This window comes from Copadichromis virginalis, linkage group LG19, assembly GCF_057382275.1.
Source record: "Copadichromis virginalis isolate Kocher_CV1m ecotype Utaka linkage group LG19, C_Virginalis_male_GT1.1, whole genome shotgun sequence".
NCBI classification, from domain to species: Eukaryota; Metazoa; Chordata; class Actinopteri; order Cichliformes; family Cichlidae; genus Copadichromis; species Copadichromis virginalis.
The window spans coordinates 28,988,839-29,015,187 of NC_140636.1; the positions used below are offsets into that span (position 1 = coordinate 28,988,839).

The following is a 26,349-nucleotide window of genomic DNA, read 5'->3' on the forward strand; positions in this document are numbered from 1 at the left end:
TGCTGACTCATCCCACTGTGGCATCTCAAATCAACCTTTTCCATTTTAACGTTTCTTTTTATATTAAAAGTTTGCACGAACAACATGTAATGCAAATCAGAATCAGTGGGAGCCTGTGAAGTAGTCAGGCACGAACGTCAAGGAAGGTGGTAGAGAAGCAGACTATGCAGACATTTCAGGTTTCCAGAGGTGAGCAATTTACAGTGAACTTAATGTATAACTTAACAAAACTTCCCACAATTCAATTAACAAACCTCAACACAACATGGCTCTGGTAACACCGCTCACCTCTCCTCTCTCCTGCATCTGGTAGAGACTGGCTTTAAATAGGGCCATCAATTTCCCTCCAATTGCCCAGCCAGTACCACTCACTCAACTGAGGGATCTAAAACTCTACACAGATTATCTAAAAACACAAAACCTCTACACACTTCTAACATGCACATTTACACAACTAAATGGCAGTATTAACGAAAGGAAAAACATTCAACAAATCACTTTAAACCTTAACACAAACAAAAGGAAGCATCTCTATGGAAAAAGAAACCCCTCCACTTGGTTTGACCTGCTGATGTCATATGTGACATCAGCAGGACTTTAAAATGAGGAAATGCCAGGCAGGCGTTTCCCCACACCTGACCCTTATGAAGACTGAAAAGACAAACAAAGTAAGTATGAACAAATGACTTAATCAGTAACATAATAAAATATAAAGAAACATAACTTAGTATTTGTCTTAATTTGCAGAATGTTTGATTTGCCGGCAACAAAACGCTTACACAAACAAACCCAGGATAGTGAGTGAAGCAATGTTACTTAACAAATAGCAAATCATAGCAAATACATAGAAACAGAATAATGTGTACAATGTGCAAAAAAAAAAGGTAAACCCATATGGGACAAATGGAGAGCATTGCAACTGCTCCTCCACTTTGTCACAGAGCCACACTACACAAGGCCGCACCTAAAAATGTCATACTATATATCTAACCATGTCTCTAAAACAAACCTACAATTGCAACACAACTGACATTAATGACATTTGCATGCACAGTGATCTGTGTGGATTGTCTTTCAAATACTGTCCCACAGGTTTATTTGTTTACCTTGTACCTTTACAAGCCAACTCCAACCTTTCTCCTCAAAAAGTGACTGATTTGATTATTTCACTCTAATCTCTAGACACTACCTTAATTGTAACCTTAACCTGCATTCAGAGCTCCACCTCCATCTTGCCTAATTTAATGTTCAATCAGACAATAACTGATGTGTGCCACGCTGTCTGCATTCTTTACCTTTATGTTTTATTTATTGGTAACTCATTAGCAAGCTGTCTGGATCAGTGGGTATTCATACTAATAAAGTGAAGTGGATAATGGAAGCGTGTGAAATACTAGTTCAGTAATACGTCTTAATATAAATATTTGATCCCCTAGGTTTGGCCCTCTTGTTCAGATGATAAGTGGGACTGCTTCTATAACTACAAGTCCACAATTACTCTGTGGCTCATTCATATGAGAGTAGAGCATCAAGCAGTTAAAAACTAATGGATCACTGGAAATTAGAACCTTCAAGGTCACATGCATCCCATAGCGTTTGAACATTTAGGCAGGAAATGGAGGCCGTCCCCTAAGAATTACTGCTAGGATAAAGCTCTAGTACTGACTAAAGTTTCCTGATATTTGGAAACATTCATCTCCTCAACATAACAGTGAACAAGTGGCTAAATGGCTTCAATAACCACATTCAGCCACTTTCAGACCATCTTGGTACCAAATTGAAACCTTACAAATGACCTCAGCACTCAAGAGTATCCCACTGGGAAAGGTGAAAAGAGTCTAATTTCTCTGGTTGTTTTGTAACTTGTGGATATTTGTGTTTCAACCACAAAGTAAACAGTGTAAAAAAAAAAAAAAAAAAAAAAAAAAAAAGATGATTTTCAAAAAAGTTATTACTTGTGTAATTACTGTAATATTTTCTCTATACTCTTGAAGGCCTTGTGGTACAAGACGTTGTCTTGATACAATTATGACTGTATAAAATCAGCCACCGGATGGGTATGTTCATAGCATTGTGGTTGATATATCCCATCGTAAATGGTCACGTGTTTAATAAATCAATTGTTTAATGCACAGTACTTTTTTTGTAGCTGACAAAAGCAGTGGACTAGGAAAGCTAACTTCTTCCACTAAACGCCTTACTCAGCATTGTTGGAGTAAAATGCAGTCATTAGGAGAGATTGTCTGTTTGTTATTTGCAAGTAATCAGATTTGTCTGTTAAGATTTTCCAACCTACTTGTTATGGTTGCTTTAAAAAAAAAAAAAAAAAAAAAACCTCCTCGTCCTCCTAGTCTAAGAAATGAAGTTGATTTGGAAATGCCTTAAACTTGGAATTTGTAATATTACTTTCTACCACAGCTGATATCACATTGCATTTTTTTTGTAATGCAATGCTATAAAACATTACTAAATTCAATAATCACTTTACAGATAGTGTGTTTTTTGTAATCTATCATTACTTGCATTTCAAAAGTGTGGCAGTTATCTGCATGATGGTTGGATACATGAAAAAAAATCTAACTTGTATTTTTTTACCATGCACACTTATGAATATTATTTTCATTTTCATTCTACCTTAAAGTCTAATCAATGAAGCACTCTTTGCCCTGGTTTCCAACTATGGAACAGTAAAATAAAGATACTGTGTGTCCTCATTTGGATAGAGATTTATGTTGGTGTGCAAGACTACAGCCTAAGGTTTAGGTTTTAATTGGTAGTTATGTGACATTGCACCCCAGGCCAATGTTGTAGAGTAATGCAAAAGTAATATAACAAGTAGTGTAACAAATTACTTTCTCCTGGGAATAAACAAGTAACATAATGCGTTACTTTTTGCAAAATTGATGCAAAAAAAAAAAAGCCCGATTTTACAGAAGTCTATTAGAAATTGACTTCTCACTTGATTTATGACCTCAGTAAACAGATTCCTGTTAAGGTTATGGCTTATGGCATACTTTATGGCTATCCTACCAGAATCATACTCTCTGTTTCCCCCTCTGTGATAATGTCTGTTTTCAAAAATGCCAAATACGAGGTCTGAAAATGAGAGACCACAAAATATAATTTCATATGGCTACATTTTCATACATGCATGTATCAAATTCATGGAGTAGGGAACTTGACTTTCCGATGATTCACTTCCTTGAGTCAGCTAAACAAATACATTTGCCTGACATCTGTGCCTCCTGGATACATTTACACGCTTTCCCAATTTCCAGTAGCTATCGAAAAGTGCAAATAGCTTCTTTCCTTCAATTCAAAGGACCAGCTGTGCAGATAATACATATGATAGTGTAGTATTTTGTGTAATGTTGTGCAGATGTTTATCCTTTATTTGAACACGAAGGGCTAGGATTCAGAAGCTATGGAATAGAAGAAGAGAGAAAATGAAGTGGTTAAAATTAAAGCTATTGAGAGTGGGGTCTGGATTATTCAAAGCCAACACGACCTTGTTTTGGAAAAGACATGCAGTCACTAAATTTTTCAAGTGTAACTTTCCATCCTTGGAGTGGCATGGAATTAGTTTACGCCACTCAAATGGGTTTGTTGCAGGCACCTCAGGAAAAAAATACTCACACACATTTGCACGTATATACATATATCAGTACAGGAGTGTGGATAACAAACCAAATGAACAAGCATATAAAAAAAAATAAATTTGAGAAAAAAAAACTGTAAAAATGCAACTTACTGTTCATCTTTAACCAATTGAATCTGTTTTTTTTTTTTTTTTTTTTTTTTTTATATATTAAATGAAATCAACACACACACAAACTAAAACAGTAAAAAGTTGGGACACAACTTCACTCCAATAACAGCGGAGAAATTGCCCAACTTGCATATTTCACACCTTCTTGGCTTTGAGTGATGGCTACACCTGTGCAACACACCATGCAGCAAAACTACAATCTACAGCAGATGATACAGTGAAAATGTACAATTCCACCTGCTCAGCTCTCACAGCTTTGATTTATTCGTCCCAGCTGTTCCTAGAGCTGTCCTCCTACATGGATGATCACAGTAATTGTGAAATAGAATGGACTGTAATTGCCTCCTGGGGGATAAACCACCAGTAAGTGTTGAACTGAAATGGTTTTTATTCCAGATAAGAAAAGCCCAAACAAATGTCTCTGAAGAGTGGAGAAACCAACACATATACCTAACCACAAAAGCACTCACGCATGACCATTAAAACAAAATCAGATAGAACTAGGTGGTTCTCAGCATTAATCCACTGGTCAAGTGGAAATAAATGTAGTCAAACTTTTCCTTTCACCCTACCATTTACTTCCACTTATCCAATACAGGAATACGGGGGGCTGAAGCCTTTCCCAGTTGTCACAAAGCAGGGGGCAGTATATACCCTGGACAGCTTGTCAATCTAATATTAGTGCAACCAATCATGCTAACGGACAATTCAGAAGCACTAATTAAAAAACATGTCTATGAACTGTGGGGGAGGCTGGGGTACCCAGGACCTTCTTGCAATGAAGCAACAGTGCCCCTCCTGTACTGATGTTTATTTATCCCAAATTTTGAGTCACTTGAATTGAACACGATGCTTTACATTGCAGTAAAAATGACTAAAACATTATTTAATACCTGAATTTTAGCCAAAATAGCTGAAATGTTGGTAAAAAGTTTTTTTTTAATTAATATAATTTTGTTGAAATTGGGCTCTTACGATTTGGAATTGCATCAACTATGAAATCCGAATACACTTTTTTTTCCTATTTGACCTTTTGACCTCTCCTGTGACCTTAAATTTGACCTTACAATTTGCAGCAAATCTGTGGCTACATCCACACGTACATGGGTATTTTTCCATTTCTGTTTTGAAAAAAAAAAAAAAAAAATCCCATCCACACGTGCAGTTTTTCGTCCACATGTAAACGCAACAAACAAAGTCAAATGCTGTTAAGAGAATGCCAAAGCAACAGGTGGCAATATGATCCTAACCGTCTAGAAATGTTGGCCAATCAGAAGTCTAGAAGCCTGGGAGGAAAAGCATAAACAAATTCATCTCACGTAAATAATAACGTGGCGCACAGCGTGACGTCAAAAAAAGGCGCACACCTTTGACGTGTGACTGAATCTCTATTTTCCTCGTCCACATGTAAACGCAAAAACTGAGTTTTCGAAAATCTCCAGCCTGGCAGGAGTTTTTAAACATTTTGTTTTCAGTGAGGCCCAAAAGCATAGAAAAAGCCGCATTTCAAAAATCCCCCACGTAGGTGTGGACGCAGCATGTGCAAAGTAAAGGTAGACTGAAATATCCCACAAATAATATATTTGTTTATTTTCTTCACAATGTGATGCTGAAAAGGCATAAAGAACTTGCACAGGTGAAATATAATCCTTATATTTCTTGCATTGGTGTCCTACATTGTTAAATAATAAAAAAGTTTGGTTCTGGAGACATCCAAAAAGATGTAATAATACTGTGAGTAAATAATGAAGTCACACCTAGACAGAACATTTTGACTTGGCCCACCAGGCTGGGGCTCTAAATAAATTCAGTACAGGGCTGTGAACAGAGTCCTGCCACACTTAATAATAATAATAGTAGTAATATGTTTTACATTCAGTCCTTCTTTATCATTTTTATTTGTTTTATTATATTTTTATTCTTATTTAATGAAACAAGATGAAAAATTACTATATATATATATATGGACAGACAGTTTATGATGAATAAAATGCATCTAAAAAAGTGGACATGGGTCCATAAAGTAAATACATTTAAAAATAAATAAATAAAAAATAAAAGTACATAAAAACTATACAGTCTTTTAAAAGATAGCCAGTTCTTTTTCATCACATAAAAGTCAATAAGAAGCAGCACATTTTATCTCAGAAGCCGAAATTTTTCTGAAAAACTGTTGACCGGTGTAGTGACACTAGACTGAAATCACACTCAATACTTGCACTCTTGAAGAAAAAAAACAAAAAAACAAGGAGTATGTTAAGTCTAATTGTTGAATGTTGCCATTGTGTTTCTTAAATTTGTACAGTCTTAGTTTAAGCAGTAGGATCAAAGCCATTCCTTTGATTCTGACCACCTTTCCAGCCACTCTGTGCTGGGGGAGGTTTTATTGTAGATACATCCTATCTGAAAGATCTGTTTCTTTTGATGTAAACTTCCTGGGTTTATGACCCTTTGGTCAGCAGGAGGTAACACACACACACACACACACACACACACACACACACACACACACACACACACACACAGTGCCTTGTCTATGTAACCAAAGGGGGGTTGCAAGGGGAGGTGCTTTGTAAACTATTGTTTGAAGATTGTCAATAAAAGGCAGCGAGAGGAGGCCACCATTGGGGGTCATTGTCGTGCTGGACACAGACGAGGCCTCCCTTGCGCAAGTAATGGATCGATCGACTGTCTTGTTTTCTTCATGATGAATAAGTCTCTAGAATTAGCGGGGTTTGTGGAAACACAGACCCAACAGAGTACTTTAGAGAACAAACAGGCACAGAAGTGGATCCCTGCTGCGTTCAGAATTGACTTTGTGCTTGCAAAGTCAAGCACAATCAATGAAAACACAAAGTTGTTGATTTTCTCAGTCGTCACAGCCATCTTGGCTTTGGTTTCAACATTTTCACAATTAAGTTATTTTGTTGCTTGAAGACAAACGCTCTTCTGCTTTGAAATCATGATTTAGTTAAACATGTCCACGGAGAATATCACACACCATCAAAAGGCAGAAAGATCTTTTTTTTTCTACTGAAGGGTGTTTTTATTTATTTATTTTTACAATGTCCAAAATTGATGTCCAAAGCCCAAACCTCCTATAATACATTTTTAATAAACTGTTTATTTGAAGGAGTATAACTAAATATTTATCAGAATGTCATGATTTCAAACAGTTATTTTAGTTACTAAAATATGACTTTTATTGAAAGTGACATTTATTTCTTCAGAATTATTTATTGCTGGTTCACCCATGTGCAAAGACATAAGGATGTCAATCAACCACACCCCAAAATAGTTGCTGAAAGCATGCCTAATCATTAAGTTACAGTGAAACCACCTTTGTGGTGAGATGACCTAAAACTGTACATATGCATAAGACATGTATTACTACACTTAAATCTAATCCTGTCTAATCAGTGCTCTTCTCAGAGAAGTGAAACAGGTGGAACAGTGAGATCATCCAGCAACAGATACTAAATGTAACTGCGCACAGATGTGACTTGCTCTAAAAGGCTGGCAGGTTTCTCACATCGCCACCCTGCTGCTTTCATTAGCAATGAATATGGGCAGCAGTAAAGAGTCTACTGAGAGAACAAATTTTACACTCAGAATCCCACAGTACCAGTGATGATGACAGGCTACAATATCTGCACAACATCAAAATGTATATATAGGTACATCATTTGTTGGATAGACACAGCAGACTGAGTGATTCTGGACACAGCCCTACTAAAAATCAGCTTGTTAGCAATGTAATTGTTAGCATATTGGCATGCTGATGTTAGCGTTTATCTGAAACACTGCTGTGCCTAAATACTCTCTCTCAGAGCTCATAACACAGCTGTGGACTCTCATTCTTGTTGATGTATTTCAGATTTATAGCTTAAATCTACTGAACCCCTAAAAATGAAGAAGTTCTTTTTATGTAGGTCCAAACTTTGTTGGAAACAGACCAAATTTTTGTCATTTTCTCTCTGTACACCACCTCTGTGGATTTGAAATCAAATAATAAATGTTAACTCTAGTAATTAAAGTTATTTTATGCATATTACCCCATTTTCAGAGGCCTAATGACTAATGAGTAATTTCATGGCCAGTTGAAGCATTTTTCCATGTTGTTTCACAACAAATGAAGCAGATATAACATCTGAAGAAAACCTTTGAAGTTACCAAATGAACAATCTTTTACTTTCTTTAGCAGAAGGAAAGCACTGATAGCTCAGCCACTTCCAAATCCCCGAAAGACCACAGTAGACATATAGAGGGTGGGATGACAGAATTATTTCTATGGTAAAAACAGCTTTGCAACATCTACACTGACCTGGTTACAACACTCTCAAGCAGGCAGATGTATTATTGTTAAAGTCAGCAATGAAGAGATTCGTGAGTTCGTGAAAGCACCAGATTGCAGACAAATAGCCTGCAAAGAGCCAGCACAGATCTCATAGAAAGAAACCTTTAGGCAGTATTAAAATGTACTACATTGAATACATTGAGTATTACATTACATTTCAATTTCAGAATATTTTTTGTTTCCTTATCTGACAACAAAAAGTTGCAGATTCTGGAGGCGTGCTTTGCAGAACTATATTGACTTTGGGCTTTGGTAACATTAGCTCTCTACAGATGCAACTGAATTACAGTACTAATCAGGGAAGTAAATAAATATACCACTCTGACCACTCTTCTCTATAGGGCTGTAGGCACCAAGAAAAAACTTTGAATTTAGCATATTCCTTAGTAAACTGTAGCAGATTGAGGTAGTCATACCATAAATCTTAAGGGTTTTTAAAAGGTTTCTTCACCAGCACGGTAGTGTTAAACCCCTTTGGTTCCTACTGGTCAGATTTACACCTCTGCTTTCATTGATTTTCCCTGTCTCAGCAGCCCAGCAGCATTTTTTAATAAATCTTATAACTCAATAGAACAAGTGTAGCCCAAGTGATCCTCACTTGACGCCTCGATCAATCTGTCAGGTCAGTGGAAATTCAGCAGGACTGAAGAAAGTTTAATATACTTCTTAGATATTATAAATGATCAGCGTTCCTGGTTTTGTCTCTGACCTCGACTTTATACCTTTCTTTTCCCCCATTATTGCTACTCACAATGCATTAAAAGTAGGACAGCTAAAGAAAAAGGCCACATTTATTTGAAACACAATATCTGTAATAATGCATGTTCACATCTGGGGGTAATTACTCAGTGTCTGCTACTCGCACATTTGTAATTAGCAGTAGTGTGAAAACTTATAATGTGAGATTAAACTAAATCCATCAGCTTACAAAACATTAAATTGCACCAAAACAAAGACTGATTTCTTATTCCAACTAGATCACACCAAGGAGCAGACAGATAAGGATTTATAGCAACAAGAAAGAGTGAAAGACAGACAATTATTCAGAGACGCTGAGATGAATTGGCTGATTATACATCAAATATCAAGGGGAGTCTTAAAGTCGAGGTATGTTTAGTGCCTATCTAGGTCTGTTATACCTTCATCCATTACTCACAAGGTTCACACAGGTACAAAACAAGGAGAAATCCTAAAGCTAAAAATGGCATCAGTCAGCAGCACCTAAAAAACACCAGAAATAAGGGAAAATGGAGCTGAAAAGTTAAAAGATGACTCAGGATTTCACTTCTATATCCTCCAAAACAAGTCTTAACGAACTGAAGAGATCAAATCAGAGGCTGGCAGTCTAGAAAATCTATTTTTTTCTGCTCTATTATTTAGATGATTAATGTGCTGACTACCTCTTTAGGCTCTATTCGTGATACACATAATTGTTATTGATGCAAGCATTCAGACTTTTCAAATCATCACATTATTCCTCAAAGTCTAAAACTGCCTGAGATGCTGTGTTCCTGCCTTTACACAAAGAATTGTGAGCTGGATCATTAACTTCATTTTACAAACAAAGCAGGCAAGTCTTTCAAAAGTGTTTTGCTTTTTAGATTTATTTTCTTAAATAAATTAATCAATATCCATGTATCTGTGTAAAAAAATTAGCCACTGCTACCTTTGTTTTTGGAGGTACAAGTAAGCCAATTCTGCAGATGTGGTATACTAATTACTGACACACCCACTATGAATGCGGGCAGATACTTGCTAATTAGTAACATACAAATAAAATACTCACTCATTAAAATTCGTTAGCTTTGTTATGTTTGTATGAGCTGTGTAAGCTGAAAAATATCTGGAACATTACTATATTTCTTTGTATAATTCAGATGATGAATCATGTGGAGCTGTTGCATCTGCATTTGGCAGGAACTTGTCTTTGTTCCACCTCAAGCAAGGTTGTCACAATATATGGACACAATAAATGCTGATTAACTTGCTACCCTTTTCTACAAAACCATATGAGGCAAATGAAGGCAGTAAGATCATAAAAGTGAACTGATAACTCAAATCTCAAAGCAAATCTACTTTCATGACTTTTTACAGGGTTTTTATTTGTGCCTTAACTCATTTCAGTCATATTTTCAGTCTTCTAAAAAAAAAAAAAAAGATGCAAACCATAAGCCCATCTCAGAGACACTCTTTAGCAAATAACGAGTAGAGACCTGTACCCTCAAAAACAAACAAACATCTGGGCTCATTTACAGGATTAAATAATCTTTATCATGGTCAAATCTAGAAGAGTTAAACTGAATTTGCATTTGAGATTTTAAGGACAGAGTTTATTCTATTTCCCAATCTCAGTAAAATCTATAAAGTTCAGTACATAGAGTGATCTGGTTTTCATTCTCAAACTTTACTGGTAAGTATCAGGGCAAACAGGTTGAATGTGTATATAAGGAACACTTGTGAGAGATTAGAAAAGACCATGCACTTGCTGTATATGTTGCTGCTGTCAGCCACAGCTACATCTCCATCCATGTCTGCTCATTCACTACAGAGAAACCAAGCGCAGAGACGAAAGTGCTGAATTGAGTGTCCGCTCATGTAAGACTAAGGCTTGAGGTGATGTGCTGCAGGGCAGGCTCTTCTTTGCTCTTACTCTTAATATACAGGCCAAGCAGAAAGACTCACATCTACTTCATTATCTGAAGTACAAAGCAGTTGGCAATAAGATGAAGAATCATCTTTTCAGCTATTGAAATGACGAGTAGCTCTCCTTTAAGCGATCTCAGGGTCAGTGATTCAAGGAACCACATTCTCCTCCACATGCCTACGTACCTTAAGACTACTGCATTTGTAAATTATATCAAGGTAGATATCATTGTAATTATCAATAATGATGTGCAAATTGCAGTATTCAAATATTCGCATTTCATATTATGCACACTTCTGTCTCCCGTCTGTGTTACATACACACACATGCATTGTACTGTAAAGGCAAGTCTTCCCAAAGAGAGGTTTGCTGTTTAAGGAGACTAATCTAATGTCTAATGTTACACAAACAATGAGGTGAACTTATCCAACAGTGGTTACAATGAGAATATTGTCATCTGCTCTGTAGGCTAATTTGAGAATCTCACTTCCTCTGCTTGAGCTTGTAAAAGACTCTCATTACGACTAAATTTCATTTGCGACAGTAATAACGGTAATATTGTTGCGGCAACAATATTAACAGAATTACAGCAAGCGTTTGTGAGGATTCATGAATAATTCATCTTCAATTTCACCTCATGTCACTTTTCTCACTTTAAAATCCTAAAAAGCTGAGAATCTGTGCACACCTGCACACTCAACGCCTCCAGGTCATGGTTCAATGAGGTCTGGATGCCAGAGTTCTTCCTGACATCCTTTTCCCCCTCAGTCACTGACTGCTCTGACCTTGTCATTGCTGGTCTCATATCTTCTTCCTCCTGAATCCCAGAGGCTTCAGTGACATGGGAATGGGAGTCACTCATCTTATATAGGCGGAAAAGTTATCTCCTCAAGGATTCTACTGACTCACACTCTACACTATCATCTCACTGTATTTACAAATCTTTATGTACATATACAGTGATTAATTTATTAGATCACCACCCAATGAAAGATTTGAGCCACAGCTGCACTAAATTAGCAGTGCTGCTAATTACCAAAATCATTTTTTTAAATGTTTCTGTTGAGGCTAATCCACCAGTGTATGCAAGCTGCTCCATAATCATTGACTTTACTGCTTTTTTGTAAATCGGTAAACCTCATTATTATTTTCAATTAAGCTGGCAAATTACAGATATTAGAAAAAAATGTTTTGGTGGTTAAATATTATGCCAGCCTCAACTTGTGGTCTATTTTTTAAGAGATTTCTTAAATATATTTGTGTTTAGTTCTATAGCACATTTAAAACAACACTATAAGAGTAACTAAATATACAACACATTTACACAAAAAAATCATAAAATTAAACAAAGTAAATAAGATTGTGCATAATAAAAGCCAGGGTACCCTGCTCAGCTAGAATTGAAAGCAAGTGAGAATAAGTAGGTTTTTAATAGTGCTTTACAATGGATGAAAGACTGAGTATTGCTCCAGAGGAGCTGTTACTGAAAAGGCTTTCTCTTCATTGCTTTTGAGCCTAGCAATGTACAAAAGCAGTTGGCTTGCAGACGTCAGTGCTCCGTAAGAGTGTAAGGTTGCTAACGTTCAATTAAATAAGGTTGGGCCAAAACCACTGAGACTCTTAAAAACAAGTAATAAAATTTTAAACTGGACCCTGAAATGAGCTGGAATGTAGGTGTAATGTGATCACGCAGTTCCTTTCCTGCCAAAAGGTGAGCTGCTGCATTTTCTACAGCCTGCAGGTGACAAAGTAACGACTGATCAGAGGCAACATATGAAGAATTACTATAGTCTAAGGAAGAGGTAATAAAAGTGTGACTTACTCTCTGGAAGTCATGTGGCGGGAGGTACTCCTTCACCTTACTGAGGATACTTTGTTGAAATAAGCTTGTCTTCTTTCATAATCTGCTTTTCACATTTTAATGCACAGTCAGAAATCACACGGGGTGACTGTAAGAAGCTAAAAGACAAATGGCACTGTTGTACACATTTGGCTTCCCCAAACAAAATTATTTCTGTTTTGGTGAGTTCATCTCTAACCATGTTTGTACCTCTCTAGGACCGATCACCAGTGCCTGAATAGAAGCATGGCTATTGGTTTGTATGTTTGTCTATACTTTATTCGTCAGTAGTCACATTTGAATTCTGCAGCCTCATATGCTATTCGTGCAATTTGTGTGTTATGTGTATCACTGTATATCCCTGAAGAGAAATGGATGCATTTTGAAACATCTCTGGATAATTTGTATGCACTGTGCATCTCTCTACTTAATGACCTGTCTTATTAATTTCTGTAATTCACAGCTAAGATGATCTATTTTCATCCCACACCATGATATATTTATTTAAAAATTTAAATTATAAATATTTATAACAACAGCAACTTGATTTGTTTATTCTTACTGTAAGGTAAAGCTACTGGGATATGTGACTGAAAGGCAGTAGGATTTTTTTTTAAGGCAGATTAAGAGAATTTCTCTCTTTGTTTGTGAATATGCAGTATTAATATAAATCAACATCCGCATGGCTGCTGGTATAAATACTGCTTGTGTATGTGTATGACATAATAATGTGATTTAAACGTGGGTTATCAGAGCAAACATCCCCTACCTACAGTAATCCACTTATGTGCACACGTGTTGCGTCAGAGCAGCCCTCAGGTCTGCAGAGCATTAAGAACCAACACTTCCTGTCAAATGTAAACTGCAAATGTAAAGTCATCTCTGTGCTATGTGTTTTTCACATTTTTTCATATATTCTTTTCATATATGTATGAATTTAAGATAAAATGACAAAACCGATGAGGTGGATAATGTAAGAGGTACGAATGGTTGTCAAAAAGCACTAGAAAAGTGATCCATCTGTTACACAGTAAATAGTACTTTGATTTCCTCAAGATTAACTGCAAACACAATACGCAAGTCAAGAGCAATAAACATTTGTTTTTTGATCAAATTGATTTGACTTTTGTTAGCACTGCTGCCACACAGGAAGCAGATCGTAGGTTCAAAGACAGGCTAGAGCCTTCCTATGTAGAGTTTGTGTGTTTTGCCTTTTGCCCTGTTACAGCTGGGATAGACTACAGCCTCCCTCATTGACCCTGTAGCGGGTGGAGGGAAATGATGCTGTAAAAGAAGAAGATGGATGGATGGTTTAGTTTCCTTTTTCCTGCTGGGAAGGCATTTTTGTATTGTATTGCTAGCATAATGGATGCTTTCCAGCAAAATATCCCTAACCTCTGAATCAGGGTTGACAGCAGACCATGAAGTGGATGGGGAACCAACTTTAACAGGGGCCACTTGCCTCAAGTCACTTTGCTATTTTACAATTATTCATTTACTTGTCAATTCTTTTCCAGTAATTACAACCATACACATATTGCACACTGATAGAAAATTGTAGTTACAAAACTCCAAAAATACCTGTCTTCAAGGCAAAGCAGGAAAGAAGCACACTAGGATAGCTGACTGTGAGCGCTCAACACATTTCCATTTGTTTTGCAATTTTCAACAAGGGTCGTGCTTTAAAACTAGTGACATGGGTGTTTACGTTTTTCATTACCAATATTGTATGAATTAGTGTAACTTATAGTCAAAGTGTATCCATAGAATTCAGCCTCGGGGGATGCAATTACAGGATACAGAGGCCCATCCATAATGCAAGCGCTGCTCTGAACACAACTAAACTGGTTATGCTGCTCGTATTAACAGGGATGTGCTTTTGTGGTGTTATTATAAATGCTTTGGTGATCAGGGGCTCTTTGGTGAGGTTAAGGCCTCAATGCTTCTTTAGGTGTAAAAAGGATTTAAACATGCCTCTTTTTAACATTAACCCTAAAGAAAAAAGCAAAGCATCTTAATAATATCCAGTCCATTTAAATGTATCCATGGGTGGCTACTAAAGCCAAAAGACATTTTATGCTTTTCTCTGCAATGACAGTCTCAGTATTATGCTTTTTTTTTTTCAAAAAACAAAACAAAAAAACATAAACCTGCCAGCTGATATTGATATTTTTATATATTTAATCAAAATAGATTGTGTGGGTGTAAAAAGAGTGGCCACAGGGGTTCTGTGAACAAACACAAGAATAAACACAGAAGGCTCCACAAAGTGCTGCAGGACTTGCTGTAAAGTCTCCAAAATTAGATTTCCCTGTTTATGTCAGTGTGGCCTCATGGCGCATAATGATCTGCAAAGTGAATGAGTTTTGGTTGACCTTTACTTAAGTGGATCTGAAGTACAAAGTGAAAATGTATTTTTTATTATCATTATTTTGTCCTTGGGGCTTGGTGTTGGTAGAGCAAAAAGTGGTCAGTCATATTTATTTGACGCTTGAGCCTTTTTAGTTTGCTGTATGTTGTAGTAAACAACAAAAAGCAAGCATTATTTCATTATCCATGCAAAATTGAAAAAACACAAAGCCTGTTTTAAGCTACGAGGACGATGTTTCTTCAGTGTGTATGTTGTCGGCAGTGAGAATACTTATGCCTACACTCGTATAGTACAGTGTATAACCTATAGACTGTTGTAGGTTGACATCAGCATTTATGAATGGTTATTTTCCCTGTGGGTGGATGTCATACATTTGTCATGTGTGTGCCATGTTGGCCTAGTTACATTACAGTGGTGCCTCTCTGTTTGTTCTTATTAAAATTCTCGCAGTATGAGTTTATTTAAATGTTTGCATGTACAATGCATCATGAAAACACATTAGTTTCTGAATAATTTGACAGAACAAATCTGGACAAGCCTACATTAATTATTGCACGGCAAAAGAAGGAAAAAAATGAGCATGAAAGATATACACGAAAGCCCACGTATGCACACGAAAGCCTTGCATTTATGTCTCTGGACCTTCTATCCATCAGTCATCATTATAAATAAATAATTTCTGACTTTCGCACTCTGAGATGTATACAAATGACAGGGAGCAATAGTGAGTGGGTGGTGAGACACAGAATGTGTACAGGCTGCAAGTGAGCGGGACTCAGGTGTGAAATCAGTAACTGCAGCAACAAACAATATCATCGCTTCTTAATGACAAGTATGAGCGACAGTAAAGTATAAGACTGCACAGCTTTGACCCTTCAGGGCCTATGCTATGCTTAAAGCATAGCCGTAAGCCTAACCTGATATGGCGTATGCACTACATGTTCCAGTATGAATATCCTCACTATCCATTTACTTATTTTGGCTAGAGTAAAACGCCCCGGGTAAAATATTGTGATACTTCTTAGTTTGGTGTAAGCTTAGGTCTGAAACTGTTGATTCCAAAACAGAGTTATGAAGTTCAAATGCATCAAAACACCTGCTAAGAGAAGGTTCAAGCACTTGCCAACAACTGATTCACAACTCCTTGAAGGCGTCATAAAAAATTCAATGTTAAAAGGGAAAAAAAAATGCAAACTTAGTGTACTTCTCCACAAATCAAGCATACCAGCAGAGATGCCAAATGACTTCCATATGTAATACAGCTTACATACTGTAAGTGCCTGATTCATTACCTGGGCATTAAAGTTGTATGTGCCCAGAAAGGGAAGGTCGCAGCCAGATTTACTTTATATAAAACATCACAAGGACAGTGGAGGCCCTGCTAGTACTAAAATACAACCAGGGTTGTAATGGGAGAGGTATCATATGTTTTCATATGAAATACAGTCAGCAGCCTGTTCTTGAGTTGTGGCTAGAGCTACAACAGAGACTGTCAGCTGTTGCCTTAGAAGCCAATCTAAAGGAAGACTTTTCTCCTAAGGCAGCAGTATTCGTGAGCAGTGAAGTAATATTGTGTGGTATACAACCTAAACTCCTTTGCAGATTGAAGAGGAGTTGAATGAGAGGGAAATGGAGGGAGGGGAAGGCCTCTTTGTACACTTTGTCACTCGCCTTAGGGCTGCTTTCTTTGAACAAACCCAAGGTCACACTCAAAGAGTAAGGCCCAGTGAAAGAGATCAAATCAAGAAGCAGGATTTTGTTGTTGGTATTATTATGGAGGCATTGTTTGAAGCCAGTAAGGTTTTAAAGTTTGGAAAGAGTAACAGCTGACATAAGTTGTGGAAAAGCTGCGAGCGGGTAATTAACTTAAACTGTGGAGATGTAAACAATTTAACTGGCTTCTCCTGGAAAACTACAGACGCCATGTTGGAGACTCACGACCCACTTATACTGCCTTTAGCATACTAATGATTCCAAAAATGCATAATGATACCGATATATTACAGCAGCCGTGGCGATGTTTAACTACAATCATAATTCATCACTGCTTCCTCACTAATAGTGTGTAATCAGCTTCTGCCATTCACCATTCACCAAAGCAGAACAACCACTCACTGTTTAACTCTCCACAATTGCCAATCGTGTTTCCTTTTCATAAAAAAAAAAAAAAAAAAAAAAAAAAAAAAAAAAACTGCTCATGAGCTGAATGCAGATGTGCATTTTATGTGCGTTTTAACGTCTGGAGCATCAGCTTGAAGCTCATTTTCAAACAGCAGGCTGAGGCACTACTCTTCAAAGTTTTACCCTAAATTGTATCTTAATTTTATTTAAAACACATTAATACAGGCTGATGAAGCTACTTTGCAGTTATCTAGGGGGAATAGATTTTTCATGCCAAAATGTATAATTGATGCTTGCAGAATATCTAAAGCAGCACACTATAAGAAACATTTGGCATAGGTCTATCAGGGAAAGATGTTATTACTTCATACTTGGCTGTCACAGTCCATCAAGTCTCCCTTTCATTCACCCCAGGACTTTTTTCAATATGTAGCCACTCATTTTAGGTACGAAACAGCTGGGAGACATTTGCTATTACAGTGCAAACATGTTGTAAAATAAGATGGCAAGGTGAAATTGAGAAATTATGTGTTGTAATATGACAGTTATTGACAGTTCATTTAGCCCCGGCTCCCTTGGTTACTGTTGCTACATCCATCAATTATCTGGTCTCACTTGGCTAAATTTTGTTTGATAACATTGATAGACTTATAAATCAAAATCTGAGGAATTTTCAAGATAGTAAGCCTTCCGTAAGCTGTTGCCAAATACATGTTTGTCCCTCTGGTGACAAGAATTTGGAAGATCCCATTAAAAATCTCTAGTTTGACTTTCCATTTACTGAAATAGATCTTTTACGAGAGAATTTCAACCACTGGATGCATTTTACTGCTGACTCGTATGCTTTTGGCTATAGCTAAGTCAAATTTATAACTTAAAAACATATAGCATTACTTGAAATAGAAAGACCCACACCCCTGTTTTTGGGGTGTGGGTCTTCTGATTGATTTCAGGCTTCTAAAGTTAACTTCTGCAGGGTCAAACATGTTGATTTCATCTGAAAAGTCCACATGAACAAAGCCAACTTTCTGGGACTATGGGATACGATACGACCCTAATCCTCAGCAACTCAAGATCAATTTAAGATCAGTTTAACATGATCATTCCCCTCTTACACCCCCTTCTCACTCCCGACGCGTAATATACCGACGATTTGTCATGTCACGAGGTGTTCCATGGGAACGCAAAAGGTGACCGTCTGCGTTCCTATGCTACACACCGGATTGTGCATGAAATCGAATAGAATGACGCTCCTGCAGTAACACACGTTCCAGTCGTGTATTCCAGCCCAAACCCTAACGTTAACCACCACCTTAATCGCGTTAGATAGTGTTTTCCAAAGCGATTTAAATAAAATAAATGTACAGGTGTAGATTCATTCCAAACGGTTCTCGTGTTTCCTAATTTTTCCGAACTCGTAATATAGGGACGTGTTGGGTGGCCAAAGGCGTAACATACCTATGATTTGTCACCTAGTGTAAAATGTTACGCTTTGGGAGTGAGAACGTGTTGCCTCCTAATGTATTACAATATTAAATCCACTAGCTAAATAATTTTTGATCCCACCTGTGACACCAAAACAAAACTTGTATGTCAGATTATTATTATCATTTGAGTGTCACACAATACAAAAAGCTTTGAGCATATGGACTAACAGCAATGTGCTGGCAGGTATTGCTATTCCATCTCCATCTCTTCCCAACTTTTGCTCTGTGGTCAATAAATCACACCTGCTCCAGTGAAGATTGAGCACACAAAAGGGGATGAGGAACCATTGCTCTTTCTCCTGACCATATTTTACCTTAAGGCTTCTTTCCTAAAAGGGCAGAGATTCATGATCAGGGAAAAACAAGGGGAACTGGACTCCAGTATGCAGTAAAAATGCTGGTTTGTTTTGAAATGTTGCTGTTCTGAAATGATTGAAATGTTAGTTACTGCATCTGCAGTAGATGGGCTGTGTTCAAGCATCCTTTCTCGTTAAATTTAGAGCTCAGCAGAATTTAAGGCACTATTCATCCATCCATTTTCATCCACTCCTTCCAATTTAGGCTCACAGGGGGATTGGAGCTAGCATCCTCTAATTAACCATGTGTAGCCACAGAGATTTCTGCAGGCACTGCTTGCTTAACAAATGCTACATACTCCTGGTTTAGATTTCCAAAGGCTAAAGTCACTAACAAAAATATATAGTTTCATAACATTAGCTTTCATCCAAGAAAGAAATACTACACCTGTTGATAACTTCACTGCAGTGAGCTCTTACTAATCAAGACAGACTTAGTGAATAGATATTTTTATTATTTTTTTATTTTTATTGGACAAATACATTACTACAGATGTACTGGTCGTACCACTGGGTGGAGGTGCTTTACTGTTGCCTAGTTTAAAGAATTCTACAAGAAGGCAGTTTCATGCTTCATTCCAAGAATAATGAGAGCCAAAAACAGAGATTTGCAATTTCCTGTTAGTCAGGAACTTGATGGTCCCATTTGCATGCTTTCTTTTAATATCATTTTGGCACTTTTATGGCTTTATTTGATATTTGATAAAGACGGTGGAGATAAAGAGAGAGAGCGAGCGAGCAGGGGAATGAACATACAACAAAGTGCCAGCCAGGTGGGAAATGAATTGGAAACTCGTGGCATTTTTGCTAGTGTGGTTTATGCCCAAATCAGAGAAAGAGGAAGGGTGGGAACCTGGAGCTGGCCATTTAACCACCTGCTGCAGCATTACTGACTTTTCAGCATTTTCTGTCTTCGATATGAGATAATTAATGTATCTATCTGATTCTAGGAAAGACTGCATAAAAAGCAGTTGACAACACCAACCCACAGTACTACTGTATGCTCGTCTCCCCCCGCTATTCTGTATTACATGCATCCATCAAGTGGGAGTAAACTACGAAGTGGCCCTGCATTGAAGAGCACGACCTCTCCTTCAACTCATCTGTTAATGGAGACGTGTCAAGCAGGGCAACATCTCTTAAGGGTTTGTATAAGAGTTTGTCATTAGCAACTTTTTAATGTTGTTTACTGCCTTTTCACTCTCTCTGTGTCCTTGAATTTATCAAATTTTTATACCCAGAGACATGAGAAAAGACTGCATGTACAGACAATAAAGGAAAATAAATCAGTGACCTGCCTTCAAATTGCATTTCTTGATAAGCTACCAGAATAGAAAACATACCTATCAAAGCATGATTACCTGCTTTTCATCTATTTAAAGCACTGATTGTTTTTCCCCCCCATGCAAACAGCTCCGTGTAATTTGCTTGAGCTGACTGTTTGCATTCAACCTGTGTGCCTCTAAATATGAAGACACATGAAAATCTGGGTCTGTTGCAAGTTTTCACTGTCTCAGGACTACAGCTTTCATGTAAAAGCAATTGCTGAAAAAGCAGACAAAAGAAGACCAGAGGGGAAATAAATTCTTCAAGATGAAAAGGCTGCCGTGACATTATTACACTCTTCAAATTAGCCACGACTATAGAAAGCAGGAGATTTTTAATAGGGGCAGTCAGTTCGTGGAGAATTCACAGTGAGATAATATCATTATGTAACTCGACTTTTTTTATGAAGTTGGGTTTAAAAAAAAGGAAAAGAGAAAAAATGGCCTAGATTTACACTTTGTGTCTATTTCCAAAATTGTGTTTAGTGAAAAATAATCTAGTTTGCGAATAAGTCAACTTGAATTTCTATATCTGACTCAATATCCAGGGGTGGTGGTGCGCAAACATATCTTGCTATATCTCCAGCATGTCTTTCTAATTCTAAATTATCAGCTTGTGCTCATTTTTAAACACTTGCTTTTTATGTCATCTGGCAAATAAACTAAAGTGGTTTTGTGTCTATATACATAGGTCTGCTTGTTGCTGCTGTCAACAACGCTTTACTTCATCATCCTGTCACTCTCATCTGTACTCTTTAACACAAGAAGAGATGTACAAAGCCTGTCAGGTAGAATGACTTGGGGCTATAATTTCACGAGAAATCATGATGGCTTGCCATGAAGAGACAAATCAGCCTAAGAGAGAATGTGGAAACAAACCAGTACTCATCCTTAGCTATGAATCTGGCCAGGTAATGAAAATATTTTAAAGCGAAAGAAATAGAAATGACAGGGGATTAAATATAACCCTATATGTCAGAGGTGGTTATAGTGCATGTATGAAGAGCTAAAAAATGAGTAAAAGGCAAAGGCCACTGGGACACCCTCCACTGGATAGGCAGACCCTTAAGGGTTTTGCTGCCCTGTGTGGCAGATCTGTCAGCTGAAGCACGTTTGAGACTGGCAGAATGCCCAGGATGTTTGCGAAGCTTGTCTTGGGCTGACCTCAACATCAGTTACTAACACAATGATTCATTTTCTTATGCCTTAACATCTGCCAGTTAAATAACCTCACAGTGACAGCCTCAACAAGATGCTAAGATATACACAATATAATTAACATCAAAGTAGCAGGATTGGGGAAAAAAAGAAATTCATAAGTATGTGGATGTCAAAAATTAATCTTGATATCCACAGGGATCTAAGGGAAGCTGTGTGAAACATTTCTCAGTTCAGTCTAATTGAATAGATAAAACGCAAACTGCCGAATCGCACTCAGCTTAGCATTCAAAAGCTTTGCTGTGATTGTCGCCTATTAATCCATGTTTCACAATGCTCGAGGATGCCACCACTTTAAAGCTAATGCTGTATACCCTTTTTCCATTTCAAACCAGCGAAGCATTGCTGCCAAATGCAAATCATTCACCAAACGCAAGAGTGCACACATTGTTCTGTCAAGAGCTATTTAGAAATGTTTCTCGGATAACATACAAAACCATTTTAACAAAAACAGGAGTGAGAAATGCTGAAAAACAATAGCCAGTAATGCTACCAGTTTCTGTGTAATGGTACACACCGTGCATGTTATTGGTTCTTCTGAATGACAAGCAAGCTACTCAGTTTCTATGGTCAATTTCCTCTTTTCAAATACTACAACAATAATGACCAGTGCATCTTCAAACCCACCAATTTTCTACATAGAGAAAATCAGAAACCTGCTCATCTGAGTTAAAGTTCTTTAAAAAAATTTCCAATCTTTAGGCCAGAACAGCTTTAGCAGCATCCGTCATCTTTTAGAGACAAAGTGGTGGTGAAGGTCCAGTGATTTGCAGGCAGCAGAGCTACACTGAGATGGATGGGCAAAAAATCATCCATTGTGAAGTCAGTCTTCAAAACTCCAGGGACATTTGCCTGACTTCATTCACAGTCACCATTACAGAGTGACTCAGGGCACAGGAATGAATTTCACTTCAGTTAAATTAGCCATTACTGATCTGAGAGAGCTGCATTCTTTGGGGGGAAGGTACGTGAATGTTGAAAAAGGTGAACTTCAAAAATGGCAAGTGTGAGGTAAAGAGTCAAGAGGGAGTGGTAAGCCACCTTTCTAGTACCAAATACAAAATTCCCTTTAAAGCATTTGTTTACTGTTGTTTTAGGACTGAAATTAGTTAAAGGGGAATCGTCTGGTGTGGGGCTAGTAATACACAGCAGTCTTAACTACCAAGATTTTTCACCATTTCATTTCATTCAATTCATTCATTCAAAATGAAATAAACACACAAGTGCCGAAAACTGCAGTTCCTTTATCGGCCATTTGAAGCTGGTGCTCACATGTTAATTGAACTGAAGGTGTTACAGACACATATGGCAGATGTGCGATCAAGCAAATGTTGAAAAACAAGTTTTATCTACTTACCAAACATCCTTGGAGCATTATCTACTGGTGCGCTGTAAAAGCTATTTTGCTAACTGAGTTTAGGTCGCTATAAATACATATAATAAAACATATTAACATTCTGTTGGTCTTTTGTTGGATTCATTGCTTTGCCTACAGTGTAAGTATTTCACACTTTTGTCCTTTACTCTTTAAAAACATGTTTCCTTTGTCCATAATATATTACTAACATACAATAGGACAAAGGACAATATACACTCACTTCCCACTTACTTAGATAAACCCGTTCAACTGCTCATTAAAGCAAGTATCTAATCAGCCAATCATATGGCAGCAGCTCAGTGTATGTAGCCATGGTTAAATGACGTGTGGAAGTTCAAACCAAGAACAGGATGGGGAAAGAGGGTGATTTAACTTGGTGTGGTTGTTGGTGCCAGACATCGGTAGTATGAGTATTTCACAAATGCTGATCTACTGGGAACTTCACACTCAGTCATCTCTAGGAGTTACAGAAAATGGTCTGAAAAGGAGAAAATATCCTGTGAGCAGCAGTTCTCTGTGCTTTGTTGATTCCAAAGGACAGAGGAGAATGGCCAGACTGCTTCAAGCTGATAGGAAGGCAACAATAACTCAAATAACCACCCATTACAGCCAAAGTATAGAAAGAGCATCTCTGAATGCATAAAATACTGAATCTTAAAGAAGATGGAACAGCAGCAGAGTCTGTAGTTTACGTGGGCTCATCAAAATTAAACAACAGAAGATTCATGTTGTCGTCTCAGAATTTGGCTTAGACAACATGAATCCTGCTTTGTATGCAGAGTTCAGCCTGGTGGTGGTGCTGTGATGGCGTGGGGGATCTTTTCCTGGTTAATTTTGGCTCCTTCTTTCCAACAAAACATTTTTTAATGCCACAGCCTAGCTGAGTATTTTTGCTGACCGTGTCCATCCATTTATAACTACGGTGTGCCCATCCTCTCGTGGCTGTTTCCAGAAGGATAAACACAAAGCTCAGATCATCTCGAACTGGTTTCTTGCACATGACATGGAGATTACTTTTCTCAAATGGCTTCCACAGTGATCAGGTCTCAATCCAATAAAGCACCTGTGGGATGGGGTAGAACGGCAGATCCACATTATGGGTGTTCAGCCAGCAAATCTGCAGCAACTGTGTGATGCAATCATGTCAATATTGACGAAAATCTCTCAGGAATGTTTCAAGCACCTTGTTGAATCTATACCAAGAAGGATTGAAGCAATTCTGCAAACAACCGAAAGTCCAACCAGGTACTAGTAATTTGTAATTAAGTGTCCTATGATTGCATATTTCTCAAATATTTACATTTTTTCACTCTTTTTCCCCCTATGTACTGAAAGGGTTGCTGTCTAGTTGTCTGGTATTCATCTCATAAATTAATCAGTTGATCCATCTCTAAACATTACTTGTATCTATTACCCATTTTGGGGACCTTTGCCAAGAATTTCATTTGTGACACACTGTTTTTCTTCCTTGCATGAAGAAGAAAAAATACAAAACTAATTCCAGCATCTTCACTTTTGACTTGTGAGGTTTCCATGCTCTCCATAATGTATTACTTTGCTTCTCTTTAAATCAGGTAATAGTGGACAACAACAACGTATTCTCAGATGGGTCCATGCTCCAATGCATTTCCATTTAGAGGTCCTTGATTTAAAAAGATTTGGGAGCATTTGGCTTCATCTTGCCTCAAAGAACAGCCCTTGGCAGAAAAAAAATAATGCAATGAACCCTTTAATAGTAGTTGTGCAACGAATGGCAAAGTAGATGGCACCAGATAAACCACAAGCTGCCAGACACTGAGAGAAAGAGACGAGAAGGAGGAGGAGGGCAGGGAGAATATCAAAACAAACCCCATGTTCTAAACAGATGCACAATAGCACATGTCCTCCATGGAGCCAAAATCACTTCAGCACGTATTATGCAAAGCAGTGCAATACCATATTTGCATGAATTACAAAAATGATTTGGGCCAGTGAAGCTGGTGCAATTCAAATGCCAAAAATAAAACGAAATGAAGAAGAGTATCACATCCACGATGTGGTTAAAGCTTAAAATATACATTTGGAGCTCTCATTATTTTGAATTCTCTGACACAAAAGCATACAGAAGTGCAGCAACTCAACGCCTAATGGTGACACATGAAGCAAAGAAAACCTGCGAGCTATAAACTTTGAAAGGATAAGGAAGGAAACTAAAGTATTTACTTGAAGACTGTTAGAGTGATGCTGAAGTGCAACAACGTCCCACTGGCCCTCACACAATGATATGCGCGCATAAAGACGCGATGGTATCCATACTGAACCATGTTTGCACACTGCAATTATTGGAAAGTGTCAAAGCGTGATATGAACTTAATCCTCGGCCACGCCCTTGAAATCCACGGGCAAAATACATTCATAATAATTTTTTAAAAGTTCAGACAAGCTAAATATATTTGAGCAGTTTGGAGGCAAAGCGTCTCACCTGTGCAGCCATGAATGAGAGATCCATACTGTTGCTCCGTTCAAGCCAAGGCACTCAACGAAAGATGCGAACGTGCGTGTTTTCTTTTCTTTAATTCCCCGTCAGAGCATTTGCCTGCTTTTGTTTACTCGACATCCACCGACTCCGCAAGTTGGTAGGTGGACTTCACGTGAAGCGCATGTCGAATATGAAGAGTGGAAAAGAATATGAGGAGGAGAAATGAAGGGGGATAACGAGGAAGGAGGAAAAGGGAGGGGGCGAAGCAGACGGGGTAATGAAGAGATGTGGCTGCGAGAGAGACAGCGCGAGTGAGAGGGAGAGCGTGGAGGAGGCAGGGGAGCCGGACTGCCACATAAAACGGAGGAGGTGCAAGTCCTCCCTCTCTGTCCTCAGTCTCTGTCGCTCTTCGTGTGTGTGTCATGCTTCTTTCTCTTTGTGCCTCCCTGCTGTTTCTTTGTCTCTTCAAGCTGCGTTGTACGTCATTTTCTCATATTTTACCTTTTAATCGGTTTTTTTACTCATTTTCTTCTGTTTTATTTCATAAATCAAAAATGAATGAAAGCGGGGAAAGTATTTTAATCTTTTCCCACAATGAGACTGCATTTCCTAACAAAGACAGCATTCAGTGCTATCATTTTTCATGGAGATTGTTCCAGTCTTTCATTGTGGAGAACAATTGAAAATGTTTTTTTGCTTTTTCAATCATTGAATCTAAAACTAGGAACTATAGCTCTTTATTCTTTTGGTTTATATGCACTGTTTTTTATAAGAACTGAAGAGTTCTTTAATGATGCAATGCATGTATAAAATATATTCACTCTTCAATTCAGAGAAATCTGGATTTCAACATAACAATAGCACCTTTCCCAGAGCTGGGTCTTTTAATACCCCTTTACCATCTCTGTGTTTGGGAACAAAATCTAGAGCAGGGATGTGAAACTCTTTCTAAATTGGGCCAAACCGATGAAACTGCCTTTTCTATATTTGCTGAAAAGTCTTAATATGAGGAAAACAAGTGCAAC

At 37.7% G+C, this 26,349-nt stretch overlaps 1 protein-coding gene across 1 annotated transcript in view; it reads right to left on the bottom strand.

Annotated features, from left to right (window-relative positions):
* LOC146686379 (uncharacterized protein C14orf132-like) overlaps nt 1–25,730 on the bottom strand; it is a 30,012-nt gene extending 4,282 nt beyond the window's left edge. Inside the window, exon 1 of the mRNA XM_085442221.1 lies at nt 25,328–25,730. Coding sequence (XP_085298347.1) covers nt 25,328–25,354 — 27 coding nt within the window. The 5' untranslated portion in view covers nt 25,355–25,730. The remainder of the gene's footprint in view (nt 1–25,327) is intronic.
* Between the last annotated feature and the right edge of the window lie 619 nt (nt 25,731–26,349).